Below are 23,555 nucleotides of genomic sequence, written 5' to 3'. Positions count from 1 at the left end.
CCTATTTCTTGAAAGTCTTTTTCAACTTCGATAAACCAGGGTCCCTTGGTTTTCTTGTTAAGAAAGTAGGAAAAGATCCTATTGGTTTGTCTCTGTGTGCTCATGCGTGCTATATGGCCATAAAAATTAATCCTCCTTTTCTGAACCGTGTCCGTTATCCTCTCCATATGCTGCTACAGATCGCTGTTGTGTCGTCTCCTGTACTCACCACTTTCTTTGATTGGTCCAAGAATCTTTCTCAGGATTTTTCTTTCTTTAGCTTCTAGCTTCTCCATCAGACCTTTTCCGTTCATTGCAAGGCATTCTGCTGCGTACAGTGCTTCCGGGCATACAACCGAACAATAATTCCTAAGCTTGGCGTTGATGGACACAGATCTTTTGTTGTAGACATTCCTGGACAGCTGATATGCCACCTCCATCTTGTCGATTCTGCACATGATTGCTTCTTTCTCAGAGTTGTTAGGTACTAACCACTCGCCTAAGTACTTAAAACTTTTCCACCTGCTTGATTTTTCCCTGTTCCACAATGAGCTCTCTGGGGGCTGGCTTGATGTTGGTTATAAACTCTTCTTTTTGGAAAGAGATTTGGAGGCCAGCTTTTGCTGCTTGGATTCTCAGTTGGTTAATTTGTTTTTCAGCAGTATCTAGGGAATCAGAAAAGATCGCTAGGTCATCTGCAAAAGCTAGGCAGTCTATGAGAAGATCATATTTCTTATATCCTATTCTAAGGCCATTCTCAACCTCTTCCTTGCACAACTCCTTGAGCCATTCCCGAATGATTTTCTCCAGAGTGCAGTTGAAAAGAAGCGGTGATAGTCCATTCCCTTGCCTAACACCAGTCTTGATTTCAAAGACGTTCAAAATTTCTCCCCTGAATTTCACTCTGGACGTAGTGCTGGTTAAGGTCTGTTGAATGATAGCTCTCGTTTTGTTGGCTAAGCCCATTTCCTTCGGAATGCGGAGGAGTGTGTGTCGGTCTATGGAGTCGTAGGCTTTTAGGAAGTCAACAAAAGTAACTACGAAATTCTTATTCCTGGATTTTAGGTACGACAGGACAGACTTAAGTTTCATGATCTGCTCTGCACAAGATCGTCCTTTTCTAAAGCCTCCTTGGTATTCACCCAACTGTGAATCAAGTTGCTCTTCTGCCCGAGTTTGAAGGGCTTTGGAGAGAATTTTGTATGTTACTGCGAGAAGGGAGATACCACGATAGTTGTTTAAATCTGTTTTGTCACCTTTCTTATGTAGGGGATGAATCAGGGCTGCTGTCCAATCATTTGGGATCTTCTCTGTTTCCCAGATCTCACGAATGATCTCAGTTAGTTTATCGATCGCCTTTTTCACCTGTAGCCTTCCAGAGTTCAGCAATTATCGCATCTTCTCCAGGTGCTTTCTTGTTCTTTAATGATGTAATTATCTGTTTGATTTCCTCTTTTGTGGGGGGAGAAGAGTCTGGGTTGGGATGTCTGGATTCTTCAAAGGTGAATTCTGATTCTGGTTCTTCGCAGTTAAGAAGAGATTCAAAATATTTGGCCAAGATTTGGCAGTTATCCTTGTCGTTGTAGGCAACTTTTCCATTGTGATCTCGGAAGTGTAGACTTGGTGGGGTGTACTTGGTGAGGTTGTGTTTGAAGGTTCTATAGAAATCCCTAGTATTATCCTTATTGAAGTCCTGCTCGATCTGTGTCAGTTGGTTTTTGTCAAATGCGTGCTTTACTTGGCGTATCACTTTCGCTGCATGTTTCCTAGCCTCCAGAAAGTCTTCATATCTTTCTGGATTCTTCAGGGAATTCCATCTTTGCCAAGCGATTTGTCTTTGTGTTATGGCTTCATCACATTCTTGAGTCCACCACGGATGCTTCTTTGGTTTCTTTAGCAATACTGTCTCCTCAGCCGTTTCAACAATGGCATTTTTCAGTTGTTCCCAATTTTCTGTGACCAAAAAATGAAGTTTCTGAGTGAATTTTTCGCTGGTTTTCAGCTTTTCTGTATCAAATTTGCTAGTTTTCTTTATCTTAACTCTTTTGGTGTTTCTTGGATGAAGCTTAATTTTGATCTTGGGTAGATAGTGGTCTGAGTCAAGGTTAGCACTTCTCAGGACTTTAACATTTTGGATCTCTTGTGTTGCTTTTCGTGCAATGGCAACATGATCTATTTGAAATTCTCCCAAGTGAGGATTTGGTGATATCCATGTCTTTTGTTTTCTTGGCAGATGTTTGAAGGCTGTTGACTTAAGAACAAGATTGAATGCCTTACAAAGCTCTATAAGCCTTTCCCCATTTCGGTTGGTTCATCTGTGGGCTGGATAGTTTCAACGATATTTTGGAATTTCCTTTCTTTGCCAATCTGGGCATTGAAGTCTCCAAGCAAAATGATTGTGTGTTTGTCACAAATTTTTGATATAACATCTTCCAGGTCCTCCCAGAATTTGTCTGTTCCTTCTGGGTCTTTCTTGTTTGCCTGGTTAATTGGCGCATGTACGTTCACAAGCGTGTGTATGTTGTCCATACTCCGAAAGCTAAGCATCGAGACCCTGCTGTTAGGAAGGCTGAAATCGGTGAGTGAATCAATAATTCTCCTGCTGACAATAAATCCTGTGCCGAGGTGTGGAACAGTTTTCATCACACGTTTGTTTCTATATTAGTAACATTAATTTTTATTTACTATATTATATTTCTACAAATCTACATATAATAAACATGTTACCATGAAATTTAAGTTCAAATCAATCACTCAGTACTTTCATTGGCTATATAATCTATGTATTCGTCTGTATTATAGACAAAATTCTGCGAAGCAGAAGCCGCAATGTCACTAGTAAATTCTGATGGTGGTATCTCCAATTCCCTTTCCAACTTCAGGGTTTGCAATTTCCTGTGGTAAATTTCCACACGGAGAAGTTCCTGCCTCAGTTTTTTTGTCACCGTATCTTCTTCAATGTTAGCAATAGGACGCGGGGAATTCGACAGCTTCTTTTTCTTTCTCCTAGGTGTATTTTGTAGGTTTTCAAGGTTTTCGCCACTGGGAAGTTCAGCAGGAGTCGGCATTGGCTCCACGGTCGCTTGATCTTCCATGTAGCTTTCAGGAAGATTCAGCCCATCTAAAACGGCCGAATCTTTCTGCAGGATGTCAAAGATAGCAGCATCCACCTCATCCAATTGTTTATCTTTCCCTCCTTCACTTCCAGTTTTCTTGGCATTATCTCTTTTTGCATAAAAGCAAGGATTTAATGCTTGAGACGTGATATATAGGTAAGAGGAAATCATTACATATATTCTTCAATCACTTCTACATTACAATTTTATGTAACATGCTGCATCGACTTATGTGACGTTATACGAATTGATTTAAGCGATATATTCTCGATTAATGCATTTAATGAAAATGTAAATATTTACTTACTAGTGCACGACATTTAAATAATCCAAATAGATTATCCCTCGCGTACGTCCAAGATTTTTCGGCTCCAGCTAACTGCAAAGACTGAGCTTTCTTTAGAAATTCAGTCCAAGCGGATCGCTTATCATGTGATAGATTATTTTTGAAGTTGCCAAAAAGAATGTCCCGTTTCTCCTTGACAACTTCTAACACCGCTAGCTTCTTGTAATTTTCTTTCTTTCGCATGATCAAAACTTTAAAACTGCCGGTACCACAATTATCGTCAAATTCACCGCGAAAAATAAAGTATTAAAATCATGGAGTATTATACAGTTTCACCATGGAATAAACATGATCGGTTCACTCATACGCAAAGACTTTTCACTTTGCAAAGAAATTGAAAAGTAATACCTAGATCATGGTGGAACAGAAAGACTTTGCACTTTGCAAGATTTCAAAAGTGTAAAGTGCAAAGTTGCAAACTTGCAAAGTGCGTTCGTGGAACAGGCCCCAGCCTGAACTATGCTGAAGTAGCTGCACAATGGAAGTAGGCTGACAATCAATGTCACTACTTATCTGCATTTAGGTCAATCACCCAGGTGGACCATTCCCTATCTGTTGTTTTCCTAGCCTTTTCTTAAATGATTGCAAAGAAATTGGAAATTTATTGAACATCTCCCTGCTAAGTTATTCCAATCCCTAACTCCCCTTCCTATAAACAAATATTTGCCCCAATTTTTCCTCTTGTATTCCAGCTTTATCTTCATATTATGATCTTTCCTATTTATAAAGACACCACTCAAACTTATTTGTCTACTGATGTCATTCCATGCCATCTCTCCACTGACAGCTCGGAACATACCACTTAGACTCTCAACAATTTGGCAGAGATCCACGAAAACATTTGGGAGACTGAGACATTAACACTAGGATTACCAAACATTCTTCCTACCTACTTCTACCGAAGCGGTCATTTTGACCGATAGTAGGACGTATTCGTTTCTTGAGGATATTGGTGCCAGAAAAAGGTTCGAATTGAGTATAAAAACATCATAGACCATAATTTAATTATTATCATGCATGACTTGTGAACACTATTATGAATAAATAAATAAACAAATAAGTACACTAGTAAGACAAAATGTTCTTCTTACACACTTTAGTTTACATTATATACTGTGCTTATCTGCATCAATGTCACTTTCTGCTTTTCAACTTATTTGTCGCACTGTGCACGCACAGTTTGCTTGATTACCTTTGAAGTGAACTTAACCACAGACCAGTTTTATACAGATTGCACACCTTTCAATTGTCCTGTTCCTTTTGCACACTTCTTCCCTGATTCATGAAAAACTCAGCAAGACGCAATACTACGTGTTCACTTGGGGTCTGATCGGTGGGTCGCGTTTCATCTTTTTCAAGATAGGGAAAACCATTTACAACATACTTGGCTTCCACATAGACAACCAAACAATATTTTATACCAAACTTTTCTGGTTTATTGGCCATATACTGCATAAAGGGGCATTTAACTTCCGATGGAAAGAGCTGTTCATCCATGGTAATGTTCTCACTTGGTCTGAAGCAAATAGTAAAATTAGATATAAATTTGTCCCGCACAATGGATACAAGCGCCAATTTATCAATTTTCAGGTGATCCATGCTGGTAGATTCTTCATCAAATCGAAGAAACTACATGATATACAGGAAACGGTTTTGTGTCACAGTTTGGGAGAAAATTCCAGGACCCCACTTCTGTGATGACAGATCAAGAATGTTCGTGTCCACTCCATAAGTTCCGCGTGCATATAAAATACCAATGACAGTGTCCAATTCTTCCAAAGAAAGTCTCCGTTCAGGATTGTTCAGAACTTTGCGGGCTCCAACCTCAGTATATCATTCGATGTGACGCAGCTTGGATTCGTCAAGAAAAAGACGACAAGCTGTAGCGGCACAAGTTCTTTCAATGTGGCGTTTTTCATGTCCTGTGGAACCTCGGACTTCCCTCAGTATAGTTTATTGTCCTCGACGGCCTGGAAGGCTTTGTAGATCAACAAGAGTCCGCACTGTTCCAACGAAAGCGACTACTTCATCACCGACAATCATGTGCTGACCACGCCGATATGTTGACTTACCACAGCATAGGCTCGGCCTTCTGTAGTTGATATCTTGCTCCTTGCTAGTAATTTCATTATCTTCCTTAGTGTGTCCTTCACCTGCAAAATATAATACCAAACTTACTTACACTGTGCACTGAATAACGTAAATAAAGAATGACTAACTTCAAATAGGCTTACCTTTGTCATCAGCTGCTTTGCAAGTGTGTGCGCATTGCAGTGTTGCGGTTAGTTCCCTAACCCTTGACGTCGAAGGCTGCTGTGTGATTTCATGTTCACATGGAAATTCTACAGGCTCGAAAGAACTAGAATCACTATCCGAACTATTTCCGATTGTCAAGTTATACACGTCTTCGCAATTATCCAGTTCTAAATCCGTCCCAGCTTCATCGCTTGATTGTGATGGGAAAATTATATGCTTAAGCTTCCGAATTTCGGCATTCATTTGCAGACTACGCGGGAACTTGTTTCTTCAGGGTAATTACAAACAATCAGGAAATCTAGTTTGAATGTTTGTAACGATTGAACACAATTGCCTGCTCGTTACAATTGCACACCTTTCATTACTGAACAAATACTGACTATATTTTCCTGTCAGTGTACTTGTATCATTGTCTGAAAAGAGCCAACAGCTGTCCCATTGCAGCACAACAACAAGTTATATTCAATACTATGGTAATAAAGTACACTATAACAGCTTGTTAGAATCATACCCCGTTCTAAATGACTGCCACAAAAAGTCTGATGGGGTAGCTACTGCAATACCGGTCAATATGACCGCCCGGTAAAAGTAGGTATATGACCTCATAGCGCTAACTAGAAAGAAGTTACGGATTTTTGAAGCTATATGCCGAAAAGTACACTTAATATCATTAAAAGCCACCACAGGGTTTGTATGTTCTAAACGTATAACGAGAGTGATAGCGAAAATAAAAATTGGAAATTGTAATTTTGACCGCTGCGGTAAACCTAGTGTTAACTACAGTAGAGACTGGACTTCTGTTTTGATTAATCCATTACACAAGAAGGAAACGTGACCAACATGAACACTTATCAAGGAAACTCACTGGTACCTGTCACAAGATTTTCTCCAACTACGACAATACCACGGGGGATTCAGGAAAGGGTGCTCTTGTACTGAACAGATACTCAATCTGAAGTCAGTGCCCTCTCAAGTAAAAACGGCTGGTAAGATATACACCACAGTCTTTGTCGACACTAAGAAGGCATATAACTCAGTCGACAGACCTACTTTCATGAAAATCCTGTAGGAATTAGCACTGGACCACAAGACTCGTGAATTTCAAATAACACCAAATCACGAGTGAACGCTGTCAGAAAGTTTTGAAACCAAGGCAGGTGTAAGACAAGGAGACAGCCTCTCCTCTTTCCTCTTTAAAAGTGCACTGAAAAATGTAGTAAGAGAGTGGCAAAAGGAGTTAACTAGACAGGGGATACCATGTATTATTTCTATGTGACACAAGTGGAATGGACTGAATGTTGATTTTCTGGCATTCACTGATGACCTGGATCTTCTAATTCAACAGAATCGATAGTGAAATAACTCAAACAACAAACAGCAAAAGTAGGAATACTCATTTCATTTGAGAAAAAACAATACATCAACAACATCAGTGAATCTCCTTGTACACTGAATCTGCAGCAAGGAACGATCAACACATCCAACAGGTTAAGTACCTGGGAGAATGGCTGAAACCCAATCTCTTTGAAAGAGTAAGGAACACTGTTAGTGCTGTGTGTGTGTATACTCCCAGTTTTCGATCATTAGCAGGTGTAGTAAAGGCATAATTTGTTACGAAAAAAGTGAATTTCAACTTTAAAAGTGCATGTTGTTTACTTCACGACATCACTCAGTGCTGTGCAGTGGATATTTTAAATATAAACAAAATGTAATTATGGGAAGAGACAAGAGGAATGCGGCCAGCCACGGAACCAGGACCGAGATGGGGCCTGCAGATGGAACGGTAGTGAAGCTACCCTAGCGGACAGCATTGTCCAGCAGGTAAGGAAACCTCTACAGTCCAAAGACATTATCTCGGCTATCGTTAAGGCAATAACTGAAAGTAACACAAAGGCCATGGCTGAACAACTCAAGGCCACCCTGGACTTCAACACTGAGATTATCAATGAACTTAAATTTGATATTAAAAATAGGGAAATTGAACTGAAAGCAGTGCAGGATGAACTCAAAAAGAGTACTGATGCTCTAGAGCATTATCAACATAGAGGAAGTGTGTGTGTTAGGAATTCCCTACTCACCGAATGAGAATTCAGACAAACTTTCAGACAGGTTGTTTAAAGATAAACTTGGACTTGACATTGCCGTGCAGAAAATTGATAGGTCTCGCCATGTTGGCAGGCCGGTGCTGGAAGTGAAACGGCCTATAATAGTGAAATTTGTAAGCTATAAAAAAAGAGAGGAAGTCTTTCGTAAGAAGGGCAGGTTAGCAGGCACTGGAATCACTATCAGGGAGGACCTGACTGTGGCTCGGACTCTAATATTAAAGGCACCTGTAGATAAACGTGGAGTGAGTAATGTCTGGACCATAGAGGGAATCATTGTAAAAAGAGGGGAAACCAGACGTAACATAACAATGGATGAACTGAACTCTCTCAAATAAATGAACAATACCATAGTGTAGTATCTCACCCTGTGTCTGTAGATTCTACTGTGAAATAGCTTTCTAGTTCCTTAACTGTTTCTTTCAATGTGATTTCTTTATTTGTAACAAATTCGTAAAACAGTCGTGTAGCATTCACAAGTTCCACCCACACCTACAAACTCTTTCTCTTCTACTTATTTCTGAAATGCTCGCCGGCAGGTGCACTTAACCCCTCAGCGCCGACCTCTATACGTGGTATAGACCCATACATGGTTTCACATTTACGGCTCTAGCTCGAAGAGTTTTGGAGTTATTGATGTGCAAATTGTTTTGTTTCCAAGAAGACATTTTCGGGTTTATCAGTGTTGTAAATAAGAATTGAAAAATCGTTATGATGTAGTTGTTTTTGCAAGGTTAAGTATTTGTCAAATAAGTCTGAGCACTAATCTCTTGCTTTTTTTAAAGTCCGTTTGCTTCATTCGTTCCCACAGAATAAAATAAAGAAATGATGATCGGAGAAGTTTGTCTTTTCGTGCGATGTTCTTTGCTCCATTTGTACATTGGGAGTGCGGTTTCTTTATTATATTTGTCTTTATTTGTCAGCTTGTAATATTTTCGTAACTCTCCACGAGCGCTCTGTGTAGGCAACAGTTAGTGCTGCTTTCTGTCATACGATATGAGAACCAGTTGTTCATGGTATATATCTCGTTTGAAAGACGTTGTCTCGATCTTTTATCTGAAATATGTATCGAGTTGGTTTGTTTCGTCATAAATGTTATTCCCCTCATTCAGTTTCGTCCTGTTGCTTTCGGTCTCGCAGCAGCTTCACTAGTCCGTGTGACGCGCCGCGCTCAGCCGAGGTATGACTGACAGTAACGTGCTTGAAATATTGTATAATTCAGATAAAAGTTTAATCGGAAGTAGTAGTGACAGTATAAGCAGCAGTGATAATGAAATAGATGAGGTAGCAGTGGTAAATGATGAGAGTGACGATGAGGAGGAAACAGTACTTGGAAATTTCGTGTAAGAGACTATAGATAATTATACAGGTCAAAGAGAAGTTTTCAACGGTGAATTCTGATTGCTAAATTCTCTAATATTACTCACAGAGGTCACGGAGACAAATATTGAGCAATTACCTTATCGGGTTCAGCTGGCGAAAGGTTTGTTTACAAAATACGCTCGGGAGGGAGAGGAACGAAATAATCAAGGCCGGCGCGCATCAGATAATACAGTTCCAAGGTTGCAGGAAAGACATTTTATCATGAAATTAGCACCCAAGAGTTGGAAATCCAAACCTCAGACACTGTGTCCTGTGTTCAAAACACGGCGAAAAGAAGACGTCAGTGTACTGCTGCCAGGAGTATGACTTGAGTCCCTGTCTCAAAGAGTGCTTCGAACTCTATCACACGGAACTAAATTACTAAGGAAATGTGGAACAATTATGTAATTATCTGTATATACATAGTTCTGTCATAAGGAATTCCAAATTTCGTGAAAATCGGGCTACTCTTATACTTGTAGTAACGCTTTAAGTGAATCGATGCATTTCAGTTGCGCGTAGTTGAAATCTCATCCGGCCGCGGAGTAGGAAGCTATTTAAATGGCTGCGACGCTGAGGGGTTAAAGCCTGGGAGTAGAGCATGTTAGCAAAACCCTATTCTAGACTAACTCTTCAACTGTATATTAGTGTAATTTTATTAATCGCCTTATTTTATTATTATTATTATTATTATTAATATTATATTTTTTTGCTAGGGGCTTTACGTCGCGCTGACACAGATAGGTCTTATGGCGACGATGGGATAGGAAAGGCCTAGGAGTTGGAAGGAATTGGCCGTGGCCTTAATTAAGGTACAGCCCCAGCATTTGCCTGGTGTGAAAATGGGAAACCATGGAAAACCATTTTCAGGGCTGCCGATAGTGGGATTCGAACCTACTATCTCCCGGATGCAATATTATTATTTATTTGTCTTTATTGAAATGTTCAAACATATGCTAGGGGCTTTTTGTCGCATCGACATAGATAGGTCTTATGGCGACCAAACATATGCTATGTGTATATAATTATTTGTGCGTGTGTGTGTGTGTCAGTGTGCGTGTGTGTGTTATCAGTGTCTGTTCCAGTAATGTGTCATCTACCCTTTAATCATGTCAGCAGCCGGTGTCTTTGAAACTACTGTTACTGTTGACAAGGCATTCCTGAATGTCATTGACCAGAGTGTATTCCTAGACGACAATAACCCTCGTGTACCTTCACCAACTGCTTCTAGCCCTCAGCCTACTGAACTGCTATTGAAACAATCACTGTCTCCGTTCTTGGGAACTCTACAGTGTTGCCATATCAATTCCATCTCACTCCTTAGTCACACAGATGAAGTTCATTCGAAAATAACAACCTGTAATATGCATATTATGTTTATTACTGAAGCCTGGTTGTCCCATAAAATTAGCTCTACCCTTGTAAAACTAGAAGGATATACTCTCTATCGGCATGATCGCACTGCCAGGAGCGGTGGTGGTGGTGGTGTAGCAATGTACTGTAGAGATGATATTAAAATACAATAATTATTAAATCATCATCTGGCATCACTCCACATACGGAATATATGTTTGCTGAGACCATAATTAACCGTCAAAAAGTATTGATAGGAATTGTCTATAAACTACCGAATGTTACCAACATCTCCGACCTTGAACCTGACCTTCTCAAACTAGTACCAACCTACGAACATATACTACTTCTTGGTGACTAACTCAAAGATCTTGGCCCCGATTGGCAAACCAGACCGAATCAGCAAACTATTTACCTCCATCAACATGACGATCTTACCACTAGATGCAACTAATCATGTTCATACACTTAGATATACAAGCCATACGTGAATTGACCTCCTCATTACAAATAACCTGCACAAAGTTCTTACGTACAGTCAATTTCCTGTACCTGGCATCTCAACTCATGACTTAATTTACCTGTGCTACTCCCTACGTGTACAAAAATACAAAGCTGAATGCATTAGTTATAGGGATCAAAAAAATATCGATCTACAACTAAAAAATGATGCGTACAGTTTACCTTTGGAAGATATAAAGCAGTTGCAACACACAGACATGAAAGTGACAAAATTTAATTCTCTACTCATAGGACTATATGACAAGCATGCTAAAGTTAGGCAAACTAGAGTCACTTTCTCGCCTGCACCTTGTTTAACAAATGATATAAAAGCAACACTAGCTCGCCATGACACAATGTTCCGTCGATACAAGGAAACAAATAATGAAATAGATTTTGAAGACTATCATCTTTTATGTAACAGAACAAAGAAATTAATTTGCAACAGCAAATTTAATCACATTAAAAATGCAACAAAGAACTTAAATGCACGTGAAACCTGGAACAAACATCGAGCTGTGGGAGTTGGAAAATGCAAAGAGCCAACTATATCTCTCGGTACACTTAACTCTCACTTCGTTACTAACCCAATAAAGGAATCTCCACCTCAAAATCAAATCAATCTAAATGAAAGAATCAGTGGCCCTACAGAAAATGAACATAATTTCTCTTTTCACCCTGTCAGTATAAATGATGTAAAGCGTATTTTGAATTCAGTTAAGTCATAAGCTAAAGGAGCAGGCTTCATAAAAAACATTTTTGGCACGGTCCTACCAAATATTACCCACATTGTAAACCACTGTCTCGCCACAGGGACGTTTCCAACTGCATGGAAGGATGCTCTAGTAACCCCAATATTAAAACATAAAAGTACCACAGCAAATGCGCCATCTGATTACCAGCCTATTTCGATTCTAACCCCTCTCTCAAAAGTTCTTGAACGAGTTGTACACGAGCAGCTAATAGAATTCTTAACCGGACATTCTCTCTTTGACCCATTGCAATCTGGCTTCAGAAAGGGACACAGTACTACGACTGCACATCTTCGGGTAACAGATGACATAAGACTAGCAATGGGCAAACGGCATGTGACGATACTAACACTCCTTGACTTTAGTAGTGTGTTTGACACGTTAAATATAGACATACACTGAAGAAAAAAGAAATTGCAACACCCAGAAGGAGTGGTGCTACATTGCTGCAAATGAACATACAGGACGAGTGTTCGGTTGTGATTCGATGATTACACTTCCAAGTCCCTCTGACTGCAAGTTTGGACAACAATCAATACAGGATGTGCCCACCACAGGATGCAATACATTGATGATACATGGACTTAACAAGGCCCTGGATCTCTTCCTGACAAATTGTGGCCCATGCTCGCTGCACTGCACGGGTCAGTTATTCCAGAGTTGTGGGTGGCTGAGGACGGTCGGCCAGTTGTCCAGTTGTCGACCCATCACGTCCCACACATGCTCAATAGGACTAAGGTCCAGGGATCTGGCGGGCCATTCTAAGGTTCTGATGTCATGGAGAGCTTCTCTGGAGATGCGTGCAGTGTGAACCTGGGCACTGTCCTGCTGAAACATCCCATTAACAATGTTCGCCATCATAGGGACAACCACTGGATTGAGTACCCTATCAACGTACTGTCGAGCAGTCATAGTCCCCTCAACAAGCACCAATTGAGATTTCACATGAAAGCCAATAGCTCCCCAGACCATAACGCTTGGTGTTGGCCATGTGTGCCTCTCGACAATAAGATCTGGGCAGCCCCTCTCACCGGTACATTGACGCACACGATTCCGGCGATCACTGCGGGCAAGACAGAAGCGTGATTCATCACTAAAGACGACCCTATGCCATTCGTCGACCCATGTCAATATTTCTCGACACCAGGTCAGTCTTACACGTCGCTGTTGTGGGGTCAATGGAATACCTTCTGCAGGGACACGGGCTCGTAAGCCAGCTGCATGAAGGCGATTACCAACAGTCTGTTGTATAACGTGGAGTGCCACAGCTGCTCAAATTTGCGCTGCTGTTGCATGGGATTCCATCCGGGCCATCCGAATGATGCGGCGATCCTCTCTCACAGGTGTCAGTCGCGCTGGGCCTATGTCAGGTCTACGAGTGTGGGTACCTTCATTTGACCACTGCCGCCATACACATTGTACCGTAGATGCCGGTCGGCCAACACGTGCAGCGACAGTCCTTAGCGATAATCCAGCCTCACACAACCCAATTATCCGAGCCCTCTCCAACGGCGACAGTTGTTGATAGTGTGTTCTTCTCTGTCATCGAGGCATGTTTGACGGGGAACACTTCACTGCACAGACTGAAAATCAACTACGCTACACCAGAGTCCGTATACTGGAGTTGATTCCTCCGCGACCATTCATGTGGGGAGACCTGTAGCAACAATCCAATGGGTCCGAAACTTTGATTGTTTATATACCTACATGGCATCGTTCCATATCTTGAAAATCACCACAAACGACCAATGCCTTGATGGTGTTGCAATTTCCATTTTCTTAAGTGTACTATTATCGAAGCTGCGCTTTCTGCATGTCGGCCCGATAACCCTAAATTTTTTTGAGTCATACCTTACAAATCGTCGCCAGTGAGTAGCAGTAAACAATCAAAGATCCCAGTGGGCTGTGAAATCATTCGGTGTCCCTCAACGGTCTGTTCTAGAGCCCTTACTGTTCATCTTGCATATTAATGACATAATTTCCACACTTCAGTATTGCAACTACCACTTATATGTGGATGATCTGCAGATATACAAACACACCACTACAAACAATTTACATGAAACAGTTCAACATATTAATTCAGATATTGAAAGGCTTACCGCCTGATAAAAACAACAACTTAATTCTAAATCCTCGTAAAGCACAAAGTAATATCATAGGAAACTAAATTATTACATGTAATAAGCAATATCAATCCTTCTCAAATCATAATCAATGACATACCTTAAAAATGTAACTAATCTTGGAATCTTCATCAATGAGAATCTGACCTGGAATGAACACCTAGCAAATGTATGTAGAAATGTTCATGCAACTCTTTATCCCCTGAATCGTAACAAAAAAAATTTTCTTCCAAAACTTAAATTAAAATTAATCCAAGCACTACTATTCCCAATTTTAGACTACTGTGATACGGTACTAGCCAATCTAAATGCTGAACAAGCTTTGAGACTTCAGCGAGCACAAAACTCATGCATACGGTATGCCTTCCAACTGCGACATGACACTCATGTTACACCATATTTCAATACATCGGGATTGCTTCGCATAAATGAGTGAAGGAATTTTCACCTAATGACACTTGTTTACCAAGTACTCTCGATGAACACTCCTACTTACCTCTCTTGTAATTTTAGTTTTCTTTCCTCATTCCATGAAATTAGTACCAGCTCTGGTTCTCTAGTTGAAATTCCACTAATACGAACGAATTTCTACAATGGACATTTGGCACTTTACTTCCTCTCATAAATTCAATTCTGCCTGCTGAAAGTTTCCTGGGAACATAAAACTGAGTTGTGTGAGTCATTGTGTGTATGTTGTGTGAATGGGTTTTCTTCATTTTTTATTATTATTATTAGTATTGTCACACAAATTGCGGTACTGATATGTAGGCCCAACTTAGAATTATCTGTCCATAGTATTATTTCCTTTCAGAATTTCTATGTCTCATTTCTATGCTTACATTTATAAATTTTATTGTTTATAGTGGTTAAGTGTAAGGGAGGGCTGTGAGCTCTAACTTCACCACAAATGTAAATCAGAAATAGATAAATAAATAAATAAATAAATAAATAAAAAAATTATCAACTCGAGTTAATAAGTTACAACTGTCCAAGAACGCTTATGACAAAAATTGTCTCTCCCACAACATTAAAATGAAGCACTACAAGTCAGCCATTCACCCGAATCCTTATATCCTTAGGATGTCTAATATTCAACAGGGAGGGACACACAGACACGCTCAAAACTCAGGAGAGAAAAAATTGAGGAAGATATTAGGACCAGTCAAGGAAGGGAATGAATACAAAGTGGATCCAACCAAGAGCTCTATAAATAACATGAAAAAATCATGCATGTAGCCAGGAAGAGACACCTAGCATTTTATGGACATGTATACAGGATGCATCCTGCCAGATTGACCAACCAGCTGCTTGTTTACTGGCAAAACAGGAAGACCCAATCATCATGGTTGATGGAAGTAAACAAATATCTGCAGGAAGTGGGAGGAACAGAAAGAGATATACAAGACTGGACATCTCTCAGGAGGATGCTTAAACAAAAGAAGTTCCAGGACAAAGCAACAAGAAGGAAAACAGGTACTCTCTGGACAAAGGAGAGAAAGGAACACAGCAAGAGAAAGGGCAAACATCAAAACCCACCGCAAATATAATAGTTGAATATCGTGGTCCTCATTCAGTCTATACGAAACAAGAAGAAGGATAATGATAGGACACATTTGAAGACAACCAGGACTTGTTCAGTTACTTTTCGAGTGAAGTGTAGGTGATATGAATGGTAGGGGTATACCAAGATAAGAATATGACAAACAGATTAGAGCAGACGTAGGATACAGTAGTTACGTAGAAATGAAAGGATTACCACAGGATAGGGCGGCATGGAAGTCTGCATCAATCTATGGACTGCTGACTCAAGAAACTACATCAACCACCGCTCAACTGATGGCCATCGACAGCGACATGCTACACTGTACAGGAATGAAACCAGGCTGCCATCTAGATGTGTCATGCAATGAAAGGAGGCACAATTAAACACCCACTAAAGTACTCTTCAAAAGATGGCAAGTTTATGTTTCTTGTTATGTACCGAACTTTATTGAAAATGAAAATTAATTCTAGATTTTAGAATGCAATAAATCATTTGGAATAACCCTGTATAATCACAACCTAAAAGAGTAGTACACTATGAGATTTCATTTCCAATACTAGGACTAATTCCTTTAATACAAATTTTTGAACATGAACTGAATTCCAGTCACTACAAAGTAACCTGGAATTATACTTACAAAATGTCCTTCACGCCAGATTGGTTCCTTCTTAATCTCAATTTTCTGGTCCATTTCAAACAGCAGCAGAAGTATTTACATGAACTGTCTACTGAAACAAGAAAAATAAAATAGATATATTATTATTTTTGGAGTCAAAGTGTACAGACCAACGATGTACGACTGCATGGAATTCAAATCAAGGCATATGGATTTTATTTCAAACACCTCACATGCACTGGCTGGGACTGAACCATGGGCAACTTGGTGAGAAGCCAGTGGCCACTCAATGTCTGTAGACTGGTTTGATACAGATCTCCATATCGTGAGCTATCCTCCAGGTACATAGACTGGTTTCATACAGATCTTCACGCCACAGTATCCTGTGCTTACCCAATCTTTTCTATGTAACTATTACATACCCCATCTGTTCTAATATGTACCAATGCCCAACCAAATTCCTACCCCATACACTTCCCTTTGAAATCAGCTGATTGATTTCTGGGTTTCGCAACATGCATCCTATTAATCCTTTCTTTCTTTCTAAATGTCAACTTGTACCAAATTTTTCTCCTCTTATCAACCATATTCGCTATCACTTTATTTCTGACCTGAATGATCCATTTGACTTTTGACACATTTCAGTAACATTATACTTTCTAGCAACAACATTTAATATATGCTAGATAACAGATCCAACTGAAACTACGGCGGTGAGTTTGTCTGGAGCATTACCAGTTGACATACTGTGTATTTGCTGAGCAATGTGACAAAAAGACTTGCCTGGCCATGGCAAAACCACAGACAATCCTGAGTTTATCTACCTCTTACAGAGGACTGCACACGGCCAAAAGAAAAGAATTAAGCAAATTTGATGCATATCATACAAGTTTGAAAATGGACAGTTTACACAACGGATATTAAGAACCTATATAATCATATGATGTGGTGTAACAGAAGACTGCTGAAGGTGAGATGGGTAGATTGAATCACAAATAATGAGATAATGAATCGAATTGATGAAAGGAAATTAATTTGGTTACATTTAATGAGAAGAAGAGAGAGAATGAGAGGACACTCAGGAATTTTTCAGTTAGGTTTTGAGGGAAGTGTAGATAGTAAGAATAGCAGGGGTAGATCAAGGCATGAATATGACAAAACGATTAGAGTTGGTGTAGTAGTTACTTAGAATGGAAAAGGTTAGAAGGGGATAGGGTGGCAAGGTGTGCTGCATCAAACCAGTCAAAGGACTACTGATGCACACAACAATTAATACCTTTCAGATTAACATTCTTTAAACACAATTAATGTTACAACCCCACAGATTCTGTTTTGAATAGTATTTAATACATCTGAAATAGACATTCAGGTTATTGGGTTGTGTGGAGTACATCTAGTAGAGGCTATATCACTATAAAAAGTCAAAAACACACCTGTGGGAATTTAACGCATTACCTCATGTCATATGATGTCGACTTGTAGAAGAAACTGGCGTTCAAGCGACCGAAATACAGTTAAATTGAAATTTCTGCATATGGCAGCTTAGATGGTTTGGCACATTGGTGTTCTTATTTGCAGAGAAAAGTGAAAAAAAACACAATTCTTTAATGAAACGAGCCGTACAGAAACAACATAATTACGGGGATAAAACTGCCCTACAAGTTAGTCATAACTGAGTTAGTAACCAAAAAGCAGTAGTAAAAACAGAACGCCACTTCGAAACCGAAACGCTTACAGGTAATTGCCGTATTTGGACAATTATAACTATTACGGCCCTCTTTGTCCAGACGAATATACGACCAGTCATATGCCGCACATCTGAGTACCTAACGCAAAGCATCAACTGTATCAAAAGTTGAAACGACCAGTTAAGCAATGGAAACAAATATTCTACACAATGATACAAACACCCAAGTAAGTCATGCAGTTTTTCACTCGAGATTGAACAACTGTACCGCTAATTTGGCTGGAAACGCACTGAATTTTTAACGGCAATGAAGCAACGTAACCAAAGAGAATGAGTAAGAGATGACTCTCAACGTTATTTTTCACTTCTGTCCGCAACGGCTGCGCAAAGATCGCCAGGGATTGCACAATAGCGCCTCTAGTGAGCACAGGGCTGAACTAAAATTACCGGGCGGGCGATTTAAATCGCTTAGCGCGCGGAGGGTCCCCAGGTTCTCGCCCCCCCCCCACTCCTAAATATTATATTAAATATATTTTTGTTCTTTTCTTTCCTCATATTTTTTCTTTAATTTCCTTTTCTTTCCTTCTTTGTTACCTTTTTCTGAAATACTGCATTCTGAACAACAATATACCTGGAGGTTGGCCTGTGCTTTATTATTATTATTAATAATATTTTTTTGCTGGAGAAAAGAAGCTTACCAGCTTGTGCTGCTTATCATAATTATTTCATTTATGGAGTTATATTTTACTTTTACTAATTCACAAAGCCATGAAGGATGGGAGTGACTGGCCTTGCCTGTGCTGCTTTTGTTTGTTTCTGCTGAGGAAAATGGAAGCTAACTCACAAAGCGAGGAAGGAAGTGACCAGAAGGTGAGTGGGATTGGCAATCCCTATCTCAGATTAAGACCTATGACAGAAATAGACACTAACATCCCCTGATACATCAGTCCTCTTTAACACTACTTAAGCCAACCGTAACAGTCAATAGTATCAAGATATGCCATTTATGCAGGAAATAAAATATAAATACAATGTAAGAAAAAAAACCATACACGGGAACCACAATGATGAAAGGAAACTCATATGATAAGGAGGGAGTTTGTAGGATTCAAAGATAAATTGAAATGAAACATGATCTTTTGGTTTATGGAGCTATATTCTACCTACTATCCACAGTGTTACAGGTATAAAATTGTGTAGAAATTTGCACAAAAGTTTTAGTGATCATAGTATATCATAATCTCATGACATTACATTCAGCAGTGTTAATCATCAATTAATATTCATCAGCCAGAAAGCTATGCAATACAACACAAATACAAAATCATTCATTTAGGAAAGAAAGACTGGAACTGACAAAGTACAACATAATACTTTTCTCTCTTATTGCAGTCTAATGTTGCACTGACATTGCAGAAGTTTTCAGCAACACCACTTGTATTTTCCCAAGGAACTTACTATATGATACATCTTTCAGTCTGTCAAAAGAGGCACCTAGGGCCACACGCTGAGAAATATTGAGATTTGTACTTCTTTTGCATCTACTAGAGGATGGCAAATCTCTGGCAGAGTAGTGTTTGAAGAAACCAAGACATGATAGCACATACTCTGTTCCTACATACTGCACCAAAACACAACATATCATTCAATCAGTCATCTGCATTTAGATGATAAACAATGTCAAGCTACAAAATTGCATGCATCCTATGTATTCATTGATCTGCACTATTTACAATACTTAAAAATGTTCTATTTTATGTGACAGTAGGATATATCTAAATTTTTCTGCTACATGGAAAAAGATGGAATCATGAATATGTTTGTGGGTTTAAAAGACAAGAGAGCGCTTACAGATTCTGTGATTGTTCCCTCTTACAACATGCAGGAGGTACAAATAATGCTTCCTTTCAGTCCATCCGCAGGAGAGGAGTTCCAATAAATGGACAGAAATATGTAGCATCAGGATCTACGTACAATAATATGGCAGCTGATCCAGCACAAAACATTACCATGCCAAGGCACAACATAGCTCCGCCTATTAAGAGCTATGCCCAAGGAATTGTATGCTAATTTAGTACAGTATTATGAAAAATATACTGCTACTTCCACAACATTATGGTGTGCAAGGGCCTTTGCTGTGATCTAGACGAAATGCCTGTTGAAGACAGTGGAAACTCACTTCAGACAGTGCCATTTGTATCTACTGTATATCGAAGGCGGAAATCTATGTTGGTGGTTGCAGAGTAGGCTGATCTGTGGTCTGACAGCATGCACTCCACCCGGCCAACCAAGTGGGGAGCCTGGCACAAGTAAGCGGAAACAATGCCAAAATTCAATTAAGGGCTGCGTGGTTGCCCACCCCCTACCCACAGGGGGACAATTATGATAAGGCTAGTTTCTTTACGTTGCACTGACAGAGATAGGTCTTATGGCGACAATGGGACAGGAAAGGCCTAGGAATGGGAAGGAAGCAGCTGTGGCCTTAATTAAGGTACAGCCCCAGCATTTCCCTGGTGTGAAAATTGGAAACCACAGAAAACCATTTTCAGGGCTGCCGACAGTGGGGTGCGAACCCACTATCTCCTGGATGCGAGCTCACAGCTGTGCGCTCCTAACCGCACGGCCAACTTGCCCAGTAGTATGATAAGGAAAGTTTGTAGAACTGTTACCATCACATCAAGTGAATGGGTTACCAACATCACAACATTCACAAATATTAATTTAGTTACTTGGACATTGCATACATACCAGTACATACTTTTGTATAGGAGGATGTGCATACAAACTGCAAATAAGAGAGGAGAGAGCATAATATATTTCCTGTGTTCTGATGAGAAATGTTCTCCAAAATACAAGATTTTCAGTGAAACCTCCTTTGGTAGAAATGGATGCTTAACCAAAACTATGACTTCTTTACACAAATCATTCACACAATATCACACGACACTTCCACTTCAGTATTTGAATATTATCATACAAATGATGATCTCATATAAAGGAACAGACTATGAGTTCAGTAAACCACATGTTTGAAAGGTTCATTGCTCTTGAAAATAACTCCACATTACAGTTTTTCACTTCCCATTTAGCAGATATGTTTCATGCTGTACTTAATCTCCCTATAATAATATTAATAGTAATACTAATATTAATGATAATAATACATGTCCCATGAAGTTTAAATAAAGTGTTTGATTATATAACAACTGTAGGGCAGGAATTTATAAAAGTCATTATGAATGCAATTAAGAAAAATGGGGGTCTGAAACATGCAGATGTATGGCATATTTTGAATTACAACACTGAACATGAACTTAACATTTTTCCACCTTTATGAAAAATTATAATGATGTTCTGGGCTTCATAATGATCTCATTTTTTTGCCTATGAGGCTCATACACCGATTCATGGCAACGATGGAATGGGCCTCAGAAGGATGCAACTGTGGCCTTACTTACGGTATGGCCTTAGTATCTGCCTGCCTATTGCAAAGAAGGGAAACCATCTTCAAGATAGCTTACAGTGGGGTTCGAACCCACCACTGCCCAAGCGCAATTTCATAGATACATGACCACACTGCACAGCCTACTTGTTGGGTGTTTTGTAATACAAAATTAAATATATTACTAAACAATCATTAGCATTCATAAACTGAAATTGCTTAATTTGAATGTAAAATTAACAATAATAACATTAGCACCAGTGTTCTCCCCAGAAATGTTTGTCAGGGGGGTGGCAGAATGAGTAGCCGGGCGGGGAATACTATGTAAAACTTCAATATGAATATAAATTTCAATTCGTTCCCCTCAGGGCGTTAACAATAATATCAGACAGGTAAATATTAACTGCACAATTGAACTATTTGAATGTTATTATCATGAACAAGTTATAACAGAGTGCGTTGAACGTCTAGTGTTCTATTGCTCCTTCCAAATCATGTAACACAGGACTTAGGCCTCCCACTCGGTTGCTGTGGACATGTGGACTGCCATACAGGTTTGTGATGTCATACGGAATAGAGGGCTCGCATGCGATTGCACGCTAATCCAGACCCCTGCTCGCGACTACATAGTGGTCAAGCTAAACATTTGATCTTCGATGTAACTGATGCAATTATGGTAATGATTTATCATTTAAATTGGCAGATTTACAGTATTTATAGGTGAATTTGGAGCACCCAATGACTCAAATGTGTACCTATTAATAATATTATGTAATTAGCATATATCTAGGTTTAGTCAAGCGGTCTCTAAAACCGGCAGGGTGGTGCACCCATTACAAAGGTCCTAGGGAGAACACTGAGCACATAAATACCAATTAGTGAAACAACAATTACAGTCCACAGGCTGAAGAATAAGAAATTACTTCAATAGTTCTTCATAATAACAACTCTTTACAATGAACGACATGCACTCAGGAAGGGAAGATTTCTTTCTAAGGGTTATATATCACTGTCAGCACAGACGAGCGATGACTCATTAAAAGTTTATTCGTAGTAGCAGCAGGCGAGGAGATGGTGGTGGCAGCAACAGCACCGGTGCTAGTAGTAGTAGTAGTAGCAGAGGCAGTAGGAGTGCAGGTGGTGGGAGCCATAAAAATAGTGAAAAATAAAGAGCCTGTAGTTCTGGGAGGTGACCTAAGTTGTAGAGTTAATACACCATATCAAAAGACAATGATTATACTATAATTAATAAATGATGAAGGATACAAAGTAATCAACAACTCAATGGAAAAGATATATATAACCCTAAACAGTACAGTACCTCTGACTTAGTTTTTGTGAAAGGCGCCATTGTATGAATTCTAGTGCAACAGATTATGTACACAGATCCAGGAAACATGATGGTAACAAGCAGGTAAATACTAAACAATGTCTTGTCACAAAATAAAGTAGGAATTCATGATGGCAAAACAACTTCAGGTACTATTAAACAGTGGGGTGGAGTATTACAGGGTGATCTATCAGTCCGCTTCTATTCAATATCGCCACAGCAGACATTACAGAAATAATTCATAACGCAACCAAATTGTACTTATACGCTGATGACCCAGATATAGGTTCTAACAACAAAGATTATCTTCAAGCAACTATGGTCAGCCTTGAAAAATATTCTGAAGACAACAAACTTAAAATTAACGTGGACAAAACGGTACAAATGGTTTTCGGATAAAGAGGCAGTTAGAATAGTGAGCTCGTTTAAATACCTCACCTTCACAATACAGGCAACGTAAAGCCATTGATGGATTATAACAAGGAATAACATTTGCACATGTGTGCACTATTTTGTTAATAATAAATGTTAGGTATTTCAGCTACACTCTGCCTCAAAGAAATGTACACATTTCAACTTACAGGTAAGGCAAGCTCAGGTATGACAGGCATTATAGTAAATTTCATTATGAGAAGCGAGGTTCCCCCTCATCTGGCACTGATGAATTTATGATCATTACCTATGGAGAGCAATTGAAATGAATCACAGGAAAATGTGATAGGTCACAGTACCGGTACTGTGAACAACAATAATAACAACTACTTACTTCTTTCTGGGACAGCATCTTTGATAGGGGTCCTGGATAGCTGGAGTGACGAAAGTGCCTCGAACACACAGTGCGGTTCCTCAGCTGCTTCGGGGGAAGCTGCCGCAACCGTTCGACCCCCACAACGTCCAACCACTCTCTGCAAATGTTAGGTCTAGCAACAGGGAAATGATGAAAGAAGATTCCCTGTTGCTGGCCTTCTTCGCTATCTGTGTACATTCCACAGATCTGACACTTTTCGTGCATGGTCTGAGACATGAAAAGAAATAGACAAAAAT

The 23,555-nt window shown here is 39.6% G+C and overlaps 1 protein-coding gene across 7 annotated transcripts in view; it reads right to left on the bottom strand.

The window, feature by feature from the left end:
• LOC137496911 (zinc finger protein OZF-like) overlaps positions 1–23,555 on the bottom strand; it is a 137,839-nt gene that overhangs the window by 54,559 nt on the left and 59,725 nt on the right. For 2 of the 7 annotated variants that reach the window (XM_068226918.1, XM_068226922.1), the window contains exons 1-2: positions 17,508–18,091; positions 16,074–16,164 (exon numbers count right to left, since the gene is read on the bottom strand). In XM_068226918.1, the coding sequence (XP_068083019.1) occupies positions 16,074–16,127 (54 nt within the window). In that variant the 5' untranslated portion in view covers positions 16,128–16,164; positions 17,508–18,091. Of the gene's footprint in view, positions 1–14,389; positions 14,482–16,073; positions 16,165–17,507; positions 18,103–23,277; positions 23,527–23,555 lie in introns of those variants that run through there. The other 5 variants (XM_068226919.1, XM_068226923.1, XM_068226924.1 and 2 more) reach the window with 4 other exon arrangements.

Source organism: Anabrus simplex, chromosome 3 (assembly GCF_040414725.1).
Source record: "Anabrus simplex isolate iqAnaSimp1 chromosome 3, ASM4041472v1, whole genome shotgun sequence".
Taxonomy (NCBI): domain Eukaryota; kingdom Metazoa; phylum Arthropoda; class Insecta; order Orthoptera; family Tettigoniidae; genus Anabrus; species Anabrus simplex.
This window is presented reverse-complemented; position numbering and strand designations above follow the sequence as displayed.